We start from the raw sequence: 13,597 nt of genomic DNA on the forward strand, positions 1-13,597 counted from the left end.
TTAATTACCCTTTTCAGGCAATCGGGTGTAATGAAGCACAACAAAGGTGACTTTACTTTGGCATGTACGTCATTATTGTAGTCCTCTATCAATGGTTCCACGAAGTTGTAGTTGCCGGGTATAGACCACAACTGTTTCCAAAACCTTTCACTGGAAACCATTGTTCGTCTTTTCTCCAACAATGGTCTTAACTGCCATTGGTTGCATCTAATTGCCTGTAAAACTCATTTTCATTAGACTTGAACAGTTTATTTTGTTTTATGAAATTGTTTTTCTTGGTCCACCTTCCTTTTTCTTTCTGTCCAAGCCCTTAACTTTGCCCTCAGAGAATCCTTAGTTTGACTTAGAATTTTCTCTTTTGTTGTCTTGTATTTTGTTTTTAATTTTTTTCGAAATCTATTTTTGCCGCTTAGACATTGATAAATTTGATATCTTTCCTTGTTTCTATTACTTTATTTGGAACCATTTCTTTCTTTTGATGACTTTGGGTAGTCCCCTTTTGTGGTTCATTGTCTTTGGAAACTGTATGGAGATCCTACATTGTTCGAGCAGCAGCACACCTCATACATCAGCCCCGAACGCTAAGATTCGTTTTAATTTAAAATAAAAGCAACAAAACACTTTCCATATTAATTTGAACCAAAAGCAGAACTAAATAAACATGGTAAGTCAGCTGGTATGTTCGATGTTCTTTTCTTAGATTGCCGCTTGCGTTGAATGGAGAAAGAAATATATATTTATATAATTTTTAGCTACACTCATTTGATTCTCGTCATTATATAAACATAAGAAATAGCCAAAATTGTTTATCTTGTTTTTTCATATTATATATATTAATTATAATACATGGTAATATATTAATCTGATTTTGCAAGCGAGCTTTAGTGCTAGGAGCCACACAGGCATCAACAAGTAACAGTACAAGCTTTTAACAATGTCTGAGTGGTACTGTATGTCACGTGAGCTGCTTGCATTTGTAAGGTAAAGAAATACAACAGTAAAGGACTGAAAAAATAGTCCTAGTTTAAGTAAAAGGGACAAAACCCTTTCCATAATTATCAGAAATATCTCTTGAAAGTCCATTGTACGATTCCGACTATATCATTAGCATGTGTTAATGAATCACTATGAAATAGGGAAAATACCAGGTGTTCGCGAAAAGGTGAGCGTACCCTACATCACCAGTGGCACCCATCACAAACACATACACAGGCAACGTAAGTGTTCCATTTCACAAACAACAGAAAATACGGCACATACAGGGACATAAATACACTACCATCTGCTACCCTTCTTAATACAGAAACAAACACACAATCATAGCTCCCCTTCTCACATACAGGAACATACACACAATCATCTTTGCCCTTCTCACATACAGGAACATACACACACTCATCTTTGCCCTTCTCACATACAGGAACATACACACAATCATCTTTGCCCTTCTCACATACAGGAACATACACACAATCATCTTTGCCCTTCTCACATACAGGAACATACACACAATCATCTTTGCCCTTCTCACATACAGGCACATACTCTGACAATCATCTGCTACCCTTCTTATATACAAGAAGATATAAACAAAAAAATCGCTACCCTTCTCAGTTACAGGAATATACACACACAACCAACTGCTACCCCTATACACACACTCATAATATAACAAACAGGAACTTACTCACACAATCATCGCTACCCTTCTAGGACACAGGCACATACAAAATATCACCGCAACCCTTTTAAAAGCGGTACCTTTGTGTATAAAAATACAAGATGACACGGGTGATATTTTCATCCAATTCAATTCTGTGAATACAATGAATCTATCAAAACCTTCAGGCACATACATACACATGCACGTATACACCCATGACCCTGCTACCCTTCTTATGTGCGCACACAAACAGAAATCATTTGCTCTGTGCGTGTTTTTTTCTGAAGGATAGATTTGTCAAGGCTTACTTAAGTATTTTGAACCAAACTGATTTTCTTTGCAGATGTAAGTGGAGACAAATGTATGTTAATAAAGATATCTTGGACACGGATTCAGATGCAGATATATCGTCTCCTGTTTGAAAATTCGATCGTCTTTACATATTTCAACTGTACTTCTTTACTGTGTCATAGAACAGAAAGTAATGGCCGGGCAGTCCGATAATTGTACTAACAAGTTTAAACACTTTTCCATAAGTATGAAAGTGACAATTTCAAGTTGGAAATCTTATAAAATTACATTCAGGAATCATTCATCAGCTGTATACGATGTCAACATTAAAGCAATTCATTTTTTTATCTTGTCACGGGTTGTTCTAGGCAAAACTATAGTTTTAACACACTGTGCATTCCTTAAAATCTTTGTATGACAGGCACTCGTGTAAGTCACTGTCAATGAATATGTAATTGTAGTTAAATCTATTGATGAACCTGTAATTGTTTTTGTCTAAATTCTGCCTCGGGATATTTTCATCTCGTTGATGGGTACAAGGAGGCTTGATTTATGATGGACGTCTTGTCACATGTAAGAACATCGTAACATTTCATTATTACGTCACAAACGAATTTGACTGTCCAACCAATACAGGCATGGTATTGTCAGGGTAAGTTGCATGACAGTGACCATTGTTACGTCACTGTGTCACGATGCTCCCTGAAGGATGTCCGGCTGGTGTATAAAAGTATTCCTCATTTCTCTGGACACCATCATTCTCCAATTGTAGCCACAGAGCAGCAGCAACAGGTGAGCCAACTGTTTGTTATATTTTCTTGTCAATTTATCTTTTCTTGTAAACCGACTGTGGAGTCTAATATCGCTTGTATACTTGATGTGATCACGTGTCATGTTCTTCAGCATCCTTATATTATTGTGTATTAAGCACCTGTCCGTTAGAGATCGCCTCGTGGAAACAGCGGAAGGTCCGGGCTTCGATCCTTGGCCGCGTCACACCAAAATACATAAAAAAAAAAGATGATACTTGTTGTTACCCTGCCAGGCGCTCGGCATTAAGGGGCTAAAGCAAGGAGTGGTCGGCTCGGAGTCACTATACTGTGTCTGAGTGGGGTATTCATGTCAAGGGACGACCGGGTAGCCTAGTGGTTAAAGCGTTCGCTCGTCACGCCAAAGCCCCGGGTTCGATTTCCGACATGGGTACAATGTGTGAATCCCATTTCTAGTGTTCCCCGCCGTGATATTGCTGGAACATTCCTAAAAGTGGCGTAAAACCATACTCACTCACTCACTATTCACGTCAAACTGCGGCAATGCCAGTGGGCTAGCACTATAAAATCGGCATTAGTCCGGACTAGTACAAGAAAACACACACAAACACACACGTGCATACATGTCACTATATGAGTGCAATAATTTTGAAAGCGACATTAAACCCCATTTTACCTCACCACCTGTTCGGGAGATCTAAATATATGTGTGCGAATGTGTCATTTGTTAGCTTTCATAAAATCTCAGTCAGTAAATGTAAATAGTAAACTCTGAACCAAAGCAAATATAATGGTCGACTAACCATTAATACACCTCGAAGTGTGTTGTCATTATGTTTGTTGATATAACTTGCATTAAATATTACTTTTCAATATACTATATCATCTTGCATTTAACATTAATGTTCGTTATACATTCACTTTTACAGAACAGAAATTACAACCACCCGAATCATGAGGACGGCTATAATTCTACCTGCTGCCATCCTGGCCTGTTTGTGTGTCATAAGTGATGCCCGTTACATTCGTAAGTATTGAAGTCAATCGCATCGTCAAACTCATTACCCGGAACAAAAATATGAAATTTATGAATGTCACTCAGCGTCATTTAACTACTCATTACCTCTAGCAAATAGTGGGTATTCTACCTTATTCCTGACTGTTGACCTCCTATTATCAGTGTGTTTTAACAATGAATCGTTGATGGAAATCGTTATGATTTTATTGTCTCCATCCTTCTGGACTTTCATGGGCCATACACACCATCATGCATACCTCTGAGGAACTGACGGCAGAGGACCAGTATAGTTAAAGCGTTGGCTGTTCAATCCAAAAACTTGGAACATTCTGGGACACCCTTTCTTTTGGGATCGTAGAAGTAATGTTGCCGAAAACGCCATACTCACTCACTCTAATACCTAAGGGATTTAATTCCAGGTGCTTCAGGATTGCAAGTGCAGCCCAGGACTGTCAAAGGGTATGCCAACCAACAACCCAGGGTGATTATCATCAACCAAGACAGACCTAGGCAGGCTGCACGGGCACCTGCTGCTGCACGATCTGGATACGCACAACGACACGACAACGGATACAACAACTTCCTCAACGACTACCTCCTTGCTGATGCCCTTGATATCAACCATCCCGGTCTATTGCACGGCTTCAACCAGATTGCCTCCCCTTACGCCCCCTCCGCCCGTAGAGGTAGAAACAGCTACGACCCTCTCTACGCTGCGCTCATCTTGGACCAGCTTGACGCTCAGCCAATTGGAGCCAGCTCCGCCATCGTTGGTTAGATGATGTGCTTTTAACGAAACATGTTTTCTCGGAGTGACATGAGACGGAGTTTTTGAGATTATGCTTTTGTGAAATGGTTTCTGTCTAATGAAATAAAATGTTTAATTGACTACCTTGCATTCATTGTTATCGATTGTTCCACCACACTCACTGTATCGGTATGGTCTTGAATGTATGTATACATATGTATATTTATATCGCACTACTTGTAAATGGGGTGAGAATATTAAAGAGAATTTCATCGCACCGAACACATCATACGAACATACACTACACACTATGAATGAACAGCACATTGCACATTAAACATTATTCATTAAGGTCATACACTACAAGTTAAGTCAAAGCACGTGATGCAGGGAAGATATATGTACATATGCTCACACTTATAGACATAGATATGTTCAGTGCATTGGTATACATATATATATATATATAGATATACATATAGACATGCCTATATTTTATTGACATTAGTGATAAATACTTTTCAATTGAAGGATATTCGCAGTAGTATATTTATATACATAATGTGCATATTCTATTTTCTCTACTAACATTGTGCCATTGAGTTAAGCTTAAACCGTGGTTTTCAGGTAATGATGGTATGGTTCAATGATTTGTAACTACTTAAACATAAATAATGATAATAATAATAATAATAATAATAATAGTTCTGTAATACTACACATAATTCATTACACACCATGCATTGCACTTATATAATTACACACCATGCATTACACTTATATAATTACCCACTCTTAATCACACTACCGCACTCTAGTGGGCGGAGCTTATACGAGTGATCTGACAGGTCAATATGACGTCATGATAACACACGCACTTCATTGGTCACGTGGTCTTGTGTATGGCGGCTGTTGTGAATCTGCTCTGAGAAAAAAATTTCTGGATACCGGACTTCGGGACTGTTTTGGACACGTTTTTGTGGTGAATATACACGTTTATTGTACACTCTAACGTATCAGTGGATATGGGTATCGATATTGTTGCATGGAGGGTTAAAATAGGATGTTTCAATCCTCACCACACTCGTCCACATGGTATGCACCCCGGTATAACACTACCCGAGGGGACACGTCTCGGGCTGAGATTTTTCTATTGACTATGACTATGTACTCATCAGTTAAGGCATGTATCAAGACAGATAAAGGAATCACTGAATGTTTCAGAACCTCAGCTGGTGTAAGACAGGGCTGTGTACTCAGCCCTGTCCTATTTATATTTTTCATAAATGAACTTGTAACTGAAATGTATCATGAATGTGATTACGGAGTTTTTGTGTCACAAGATATAATTGATATAATGCTGTTACTATTTGCTGATGATATTGCTTTATTATCATTTTCAGTTAGTGGCCTCCAGAAACAGTTAAATGTTCTCCAGCTATATTGTGAGAAATGGGGCCTTGAAGTCAATTTGAAAAAGACAAATGTTATTGTTTTCAGAAAAGGTGGTATTCTAAATAAATTTGAAAAATGGACGTATTGTAACAATACTGTCAATATTGTTTCATATTATAAATGTTTAGGATTGATTGTATCTTCTCGATTAGCATGGTCAACAGCTTGTAAGCAGTTGGCTCTGCAAGCATCTAAAGCCTTGATTCCTGTCTATAGAGTTTTTAAAGAAAACAAATTTATATCTTTCCGAGTTGTTTCGGACATTTTTGACAGACAAATAGCACCAATTCTGCTGTATGGTTCAGAAATATGGGGATGTCATTATAATGATTCCATAGAAAAAATTCATGCCATGTACTTTAAACGTTTTTTAGGTGTCGGTAAATATGCCTCTAATAAAGCCATTCTAGGAGAAACTGGTCGTACCAGTCTTTTTGTTTCATCCCAGCTACGGGCAGTTAAATATTGGATAAAGCTACTTCGTATGAATTCAAATAGATTTCCTTTTCATTGTTATAATATGTTAAAAGCCTTGGATGAAAAGGGTAAATATTGTTTATGGGTGTCTGATATCAGAAATATTCTTTGTATGTCTGGTTTTTCTCTTGCATAAATATCTCAAGATGTTGGAAATGATAAACTATTTATCTTCATGCTTAAGGAAAGATTAGTTGATATATTTTCACAAGATTGGCTCTGTCAAATATCATCCTCAAGGTTTTTATGCCATTATACGAATATCAAATCTTTACTTGTTCCTGAAAAATATGTATCTGTACTTCAGGATAGAACTTTGAGAAGATCTTTGTGTAAATTACGTATATCATTACATAATTTTAATGTTAACAATCTCAGAAAGAAAAATGTACAAGATAAAGAAAGTAGTTTATGCCGTTATTGTAATGAAGGCTATGTTGAGGATGAGTTTCATGTACTTCTCATTTGTAAATATTATCAGTTTCTTAGAAATAGATACCTCCCTATGATTTCAACTATGTACAAAGATGAACAACTGATGAGAAATTTGTTGAACTCCTGCAATGCAAATACAATATCATCTCTGTCAATATTCCTGAAGAAGATTTTTGAAATTAGATGTTAATAATTTATGTAAACTTATTATTACCTACACGTGACTGTACAATGTTGATACAAAAAAACAACACTACTGTACTATAGGTCATATGGCCTAAAATATTGAATAAACTTCTGTGTGTGTGTCTGTCTGCATTTCATTGGTTAACGCGTAAACGGGTGACGTCATGTAAACACCCACCCGCGTGGACCGTTTGACAACAAGGACGTAAGTTTTAATGGTAATAAATATCTATCAAACGATTCCAAGACTTTTCAACAAACGCGTAGGTCTTTGGTTTAAAAACCTACCTCCCATGTCGTCTTCACATCTTCATAAAATGATAGCGCGGAATGTCCACGATTTATCCAACGCAGTCCAACACAGAACTTATAGATGTTCTCGTTCTGAGCTATATTCTAGATCTCTGGACGAGAACGAAATACGTTTGTCGTGATCAATATGAGCAGTGTTATTGAACAAAAGACATGTTAAGTGTTACGGCACCAATCGTTATCCTGTGGTGTACGGTATATCTGCAGTTTATAGATAACATTTCTCACAATATATACGGCAATCGGTGATTTCAACAGTGTTTTTCTTCGTTGTGTTCGTCTTGCCGCATCTGGAATCTGGATGACAATGATCGTGTAAAAAACCCTGGTAATGGTAAAAAATATTTTCAAAGTAGTTTTTTGTCGTTTCCGTGACATTTTTTTATTGCCCAGTAGCAATGTATTTTGGCAAAGTCACACTTGTCCGATGAAGCTCCTCATGCCGAAGTAACTCGATCCGTGAAACTTGGCGGGTCTCAGTGACCCAGATCCCTGTTGATTGGCATGCCAAGTGGCATTTGCATAAGGCCATCCATATTTTTTGTATGTGTTTCTCCCCTCAAGCCTCAACTAACCAGAGAGCGGGTGGACGAAATAAAATATATTACTTATCCAAAAATGTCTTTCAATAATTGTGTAAGTTATTTTAAGACATTTAAAAAAAGGTTTAACACTTCGTACTAGAATCTAGTCTATGAATTAATTTTTGATGTAGATCGATTCGCTTTGCTTCGGAAACGAATTTTGAATAAACAACGGAACAAAGATAAAGTTGACCTGGTTCTTTTATGATTGTGCAATGGTAGATCTAGTAGTATTTCTTTTAATAGATTTTCCACAGCGGCAGCAAAATTGAGACACGAAGACATTATATTATTTTACGTCGGAATGGAGACAAAAATGTTAAAATAAGGACAGCCTCACAGACTTCGAAACGATGCTCAGATAAATATTTGTTCACATTAATTCTGTCATGTGCGTGAAAATGGGTTTCAACATTATTTTCATCAAGCTTACATTCAGGTCGCTGGCTACTTCGGCATTAACACATGTTATGTCTCGAAGCTCAAAGCAACAATGTTTCTCTCAGATACATTTTTCTCTCCATCCATGACGACCATCTGTCATAATGTCAATGCCTCAACAATCTTCCCGGGCAGTTGAATTCAACGATGTAATACACACTGCCTCATTCACGGCGTCATCGCAAAGATTCCTTCCAAATACCTACCACGTGATCAGAGTTACGACCTTGGGATAAATTAATAAATTAATTTTGCATTTTTAGAAAAGATTTTTTTTTCGTGAATATTATTATTAAAAAATATCCTGTACATGGTACTTTTGGATTGCACTGCGTATTTCTTTTAATACTTTCTAAAACTTTTTGTTTTCCCCTTTCTGCCCACGCGATCTCCTAGCAACCACGCCCCATGAGCGCATCGGGTTGCTGCTTACAACTGTCAAGAACTTTGCAATTTCGCTTGTCTTCAATATGAGAAATAAAACATTTTCATTTGCAGCCTAATTTGACGAAGAGTTGTTCGAGATAATCAGGGAGCCTTTGGTCATTTCGATTATGACATTGGTGACTTTATCGTGGAGAAAGTTCCAATTCAAGATGACATCATTCCGATTCAAAACTCGAATCGACAAGATGGCGCCTCTCTTCCCGCCCTTGCAAGTGCAACGGAAACTTTGATAAATTCAGTGCCGATTCTTGGTATTAGTGAATCAGTGTCACAGCTAGATTTCGTTGTGGAACCAGATGAAGCCGAATATGTATGTTCACACGTCTTTTGTCAACCATGCGTGACACGGCACAGGCAATCGCAGTTAGGGAACGGTGCGGCCACCCTGTTGCAGAAATTCGTCGATTCGAACACATTGCTTCTGGACTGGGCTGAATAAACGAAGTGTTTGGAGAGATCGTAGATACTTGGACTTGAAGAAACGGAATTAAACGTTGCAGCAGATGAAGGATTGGTGTGGACAAAACGGGAAAGGGATCCCAGATTGTATTTTAAAACTTGTGCGCGAAGTGTATCCAAATACCCCGAACAAAAAATACATGGGACAAGTGAGGATCTAATGATCAAACTCAGTTTTGTGTGAAAATTCTGTGAAAGAAAAGGAAAATCATAATTAAAGTTGTCTTGGAATATGTGTATTGGAATTTTTTGTTTATCGTAAGTACAATATTATCTGGATATGCCTTCTGTAGGTCAAAACATCTAGTATATTTCGTTACTTATTTACCAGTTGCTTATGTGCATTGTTATGTTGATACACGTGACATATTCATCTAATGTAGTCAAGTAGAGAAATATTGGCGTAACTTCTGGTGCTTCAAATTAGGCCCCTTCCTAAGCACTAGTTGAAACATCTGTGTAATAATTTAAGTTTTATGAATATAAACTGATTATTGTGTGGCACAAATTCAACTGTTGAATGCAAATGACCAAAACTAAACAAATATCTGTAATTTTCGGATTGAACTGATAGAATCGCTATGTCAATTTCGTATTTAAGTATCGATACTGTTACATTAACCGAAACTGATGTTCTGCTGCTGTTCTGCCGTAAAAATATACAACACAATACACTTTGACCACAAATGCATTGAATGTGTCACATGTATACATGACCATGTGCTTTGCTATTTATAGCGCAACAGTAAATAAGCTCCGCCCACTGTGATTGATGCAGACGCCAAACACGATCGATTCGATTTTTTATGATAAAACTACAGAAAATTTATTGACTTATATCTTCATATGGAGCCATTTGTTGTATCCATGGTTTGTCATTCAAGTTGATACGAAGTTTGACGGTCAATGGTGATCTGGTTCCCGTATGGTTTTCAAAAAACGTCTCCCGACACTCGGTTGTGTTTACATTGTCAGTCATTGTTCGAAACTGAAACACCGCCACCTTGCGGGCTATTTATAGTAGGGTGGGGCTTTAAACACTTTTCCATAAGTATGAAAGTGACCATTTCAAGTTGGAAATCTTATAAAATTACATTCAGGAATCATTCATCAGCTGTATACGATGTCAACATTAAAGCAATTCATTTTTTTATCTTGTCACGGGTTGTTCTAGGCAAAACTATAGTTCTACACACTGTTCATTCCTTAAAATCTTTGTATGACAGGCACTCGTGTTAGTCACTGTCAATGAATATGTAATTGTAGTTAAATCTATTGATGAACCTGTAATTGTTTTTGTCTAAATTCTGCCTCGGGATATTTTCATCTCTTTGATGGGTACAAGGAGGCTTGATTTATGATGGACGTCTTGTTATATGTAAGAACATAGTAGCATTTCATTCTTACATCACAAACGAATTTGACTGTCCAACCAATACAGGCATGGTATTGTCAGGGTAAGTTGCATGACAGTGACCACTGTGACGTCACTGTGTCACGATGCTCCCGGCTGGCGTATAAAAGTATTCCTCATTTCTCTGGACACCATCATTCTCCAATTGTAGCCACAGAGAAGCAGCAACAGGTGAGCCAACTGTTCGTTATATTTTCTTTTCAATTTATCTTTTCTTGTATACCGACTGTGGAGTCTAATATCGCTTGTATACTTGATGTATTCACGTGTCATGTTCTTCAGCATCCTTATATTATTGTGTATTAAGTACCTGTCCGTTAGAGATCGCCTCGTGGAAACAGCGGAAGGTCCGGGCTTCGATCCTTGGCAACGTCAAACCAAAATTTATAAAAAAGACTATACTTGTTACCCTGTCTGGCGCTCGGCATTAAAGGGCCAAAGCAAGGAGTGGTCGGCTCAGAGTCAGTATACTGTGTCTGAGTGTGGTATTCATGTCAAGGGACGACCGGGTAGCCCAGTGGTTAAAGCTCATAAGAAATATCGGGTAAAAGCAGAGTCCATTTTGCGATTCAGACAACATACATTGCTAAAAGCGGCGTAAAACCATACTCACTCACTCACTATTCATGTTAAACTGCGGCAATGCCAGTGGGCTAGCACTATAACATCGGCATTAGTCCGGACTAGTACAAGAAAACACACACAAACACACACGTGTATACATGTCACTACATGAGTGCAATAATTTTGAAAGCGACATTAAACCCCATTTTACCTCACCACCTGTTCGTTAGATGTAAATATCTGTGTGCGAATGTGTCATTTGTTAGCTTTCATAAAATCTCAGTCAGTCAATGTAAATAGTAAACTCTGAACCAAAGCAAATATAATAGTCGCCTAACCATAACTACACCTCAAAGTGTGTTGTCATTATGTTTGTTGATATAACTTGCATTAAATATTACTTTTCAATATACTATATCATCTTGCATTTAACATTAATGTTCGTTATACATTCACTTTTACAGAACAGAAATTACAACCACCCGAATCATGAGGACGGCTATAATTCTACCTGCTGCCATCCTGGCCTGTTTGTGTGTCATAAGTGATGCCCGTTACATTCGTAAGTATTGAAGTCAATCGCATCGTCATACTCATTACCCGGCGCAAAAAAATATGAAATTTATTGATGTCCCTCTGAGTCGTTTAACTACTCATTACCTCTAGCAAATATTGGGTATTCTTCCTTATTCCTGACTGTTGACCTCCTATCATCAGTGTGTTTTAACAATGATTCGTTGATGGAAATCGTTATGATTTTATTGTCTCCATCCTTCTGGACTTTCATGGGCCATACACACCATCATGCATACCTCTGAGGAACTGACGGCAGAGGACCAATATAGTTGTTAAACCGTTGGCTGTTCAATCTCAAAACTTTGTTTCCGACATTGAAACAATGTGGGACACCCTTTCTTTTGTGATCGTAGAAGTCATGTTGCCGAAAACGCCATACTCACTCTAATACCTAGGCGATTTAATTCCAGGTGCCTCAGGATTGCAAGTGCAGCCCAGGACTGTCAAAGGGTATGCCAACCAACAACCCAGGGTGATTATCATCAACCAAGACAGACCTAGGCAGGCTGCACGGGTACCTACTGCTGCACGATCTGGATACGCACCACGACACGGCAACGGATACAACAACTTCCTCAACGACTACCTCCTTGCTGATGCCCTTGATATCAACCATCCCGGTCTATTGCACGGCTTCAACCAGATTGCCTCCCCTTACGCCCCCTCCGCCCGTACAGGTAGAAACAGCTACGACCCTCTCTACGCTGCGCTCATCTTGGACCAGCTTGACGCTCAGCCAATTGGAGCCAGCTCCGCCATCGTTGGTTAGATGATGTGCTTTTAACGAAAAATGTTTTCTCGGAGTGACATGAGACGGATTTTTTTTAGTTTTGAGTTTTTGAGATTATCCTTTTGTGTCATGGTTTCTGTCTAATGAAATAAAATGTTTAATTGATTACCTTGCATTCATTGTTATCGATTGTTCCACCACACTCACTGTATCGGTATGGTCTTGAATGTATGTATACATATGTATATTTATATGGCACTACTTGTAAATGGGGTGAGAATATTAAAGAGAATTTCATCGCACCGAACACATCATACGAACATACACTACACACTATGAATCACACAGCACATTACACATTATACATTATACATTAAGGTCATACACTACAAGTTAAGTCAAAGCACGTGATGCAGGGAAGACATATGTACATATGCTCACACTTATAGACATAGATATGTTCAGTGCATTGGTATACATATATATATATATATATATATATATATATATATATATATATATATATAGATATACATATAGATATGCCTATATTTTATTGACATTAGTGATAAATACTTTTCAATTGAAGGATATTCGCAGTTATATATTTATAAACATAATGTGCATATTCTATTTTCTCTACTTACATTGTGCCATTGAGTTAAGCTTAAACCGAGGTTTTCAGGTAATGATGGTATGGTTCAATGATTTGTAACTATTTAAACATAAATAATAATGATAATAATAATAATAATAATAATAATAATTCTATAATACTACATATAATTCATTACACACCATGCATTGCACTTATATAATTACACACCATGCATTACACTTATATAATTACCCACTCTCAATCACACTACCGCACTCTAGTGGGCGGAGCTTATACGAGTGATCTGACAGGTCAATATGACGTCTTGATAACACACGCATTTCATTGGTTAATGCCTAACGGGTGACGTCATTTAAACACCCACCCACGTGGACCGTTTGACAACAAGGACGTAAGTTTTAAAAGTAA

The 13,597-nt window shown here is 37.7% G+C and overlaps 2 protein-coding genes across 2 annotated transcripts; both read left to right on the forward strand.

Moving 5' to 3' along the window:
- The first annotated feature begins 2,725 nt into the window (after positions 1–2,725).
- LOC124121753 lies at positions 2,726–4,638 on the forward strand. Its single transcript, XM_046484811.2, has 3 exons — positions 2,726–2,757; positions 3,654–3,751; positions 4,162–4,638. Exons 2-3 carry the CDS (start codon positions 3,679–3,681, stop codon positions 4,518–4,520), a joined length of 432 nt encoding a protein of 143 aa, XP_046340767.1. The 5' UTR covers positions 2,726–2,757; positions 3,654–3,678; the 3' UTR covers positions 4,521–4,638.
- Positions 4,639–10,849: 6,211 nt separating this feature from the next.
- LOC124121758 lies at positions 10,850–12,736 on the forward strand. The gene is made up of 3 exons (XM_046484815.2): positions 10,850–10,882; positions 11,729–11,826; positions 12,251–12,736. Exons 2-3 carry the CDS (start codon positions 11,754–11,756, stop codon positions 12,607–12,609), a joined length of 432 nt encoding a protein of 143 aa, XP_046340771.2. The 5' UTR covers positions 10,850–10,882; positions 11,729–11,753; the 3' UTR covers positions 12,610–12,736.
- The last annotated feature ends 861 nt before the right edge of the window (positions 12,737–13,597 follow it).

Source organism: Haliotis rufescens, unplaced genomic scaffold (genome assembly GCF_023055435.1).
Source record: "Haliotis rufescens isolate VD_foot unplaced genomic scaffold, xgHalRufe1.0.p SCAF_27, whole genome shotgun sequence".
In the NCBI taxonomy this organism is placed as follows: domain Eukaryota; kingdom Metazoa; phylum Mollusca; class Gastropoda; order Lepetellida; family Haliotidae; genus Haliotis; species Haliotis rufescens.

Coding starts and splice junctions, on each gene's coding strand:
- LOC124121753 (XM_046484811.2), top strand. CDS start 3,679: ATGAGGACGGCTATAATTCTACCTGCTGCCATCCTGGCCTGTTTGTGT. Junction 3,752..4,161: donor AAGTGATGCCCGTTACATTC/GTAAGTATTGAA, acceptor ATTTAATTCCAG/GTGCTTCAGGATTGCAAGTG.
- LOC124121758 (XM_046484815.2), top strand. CDS start 11,754: ATGAGGACGGCTATAATTCTACCTGCTGCCATCCTGGCCTGTTTGTGT. Junction 11,827..12,250: donor AAGTGATGCCCGTTACATTC/GTAAGTATTGAA, acceptor ATTTAATTCCAG/GTGCCTCAGGATTGCAAGTG.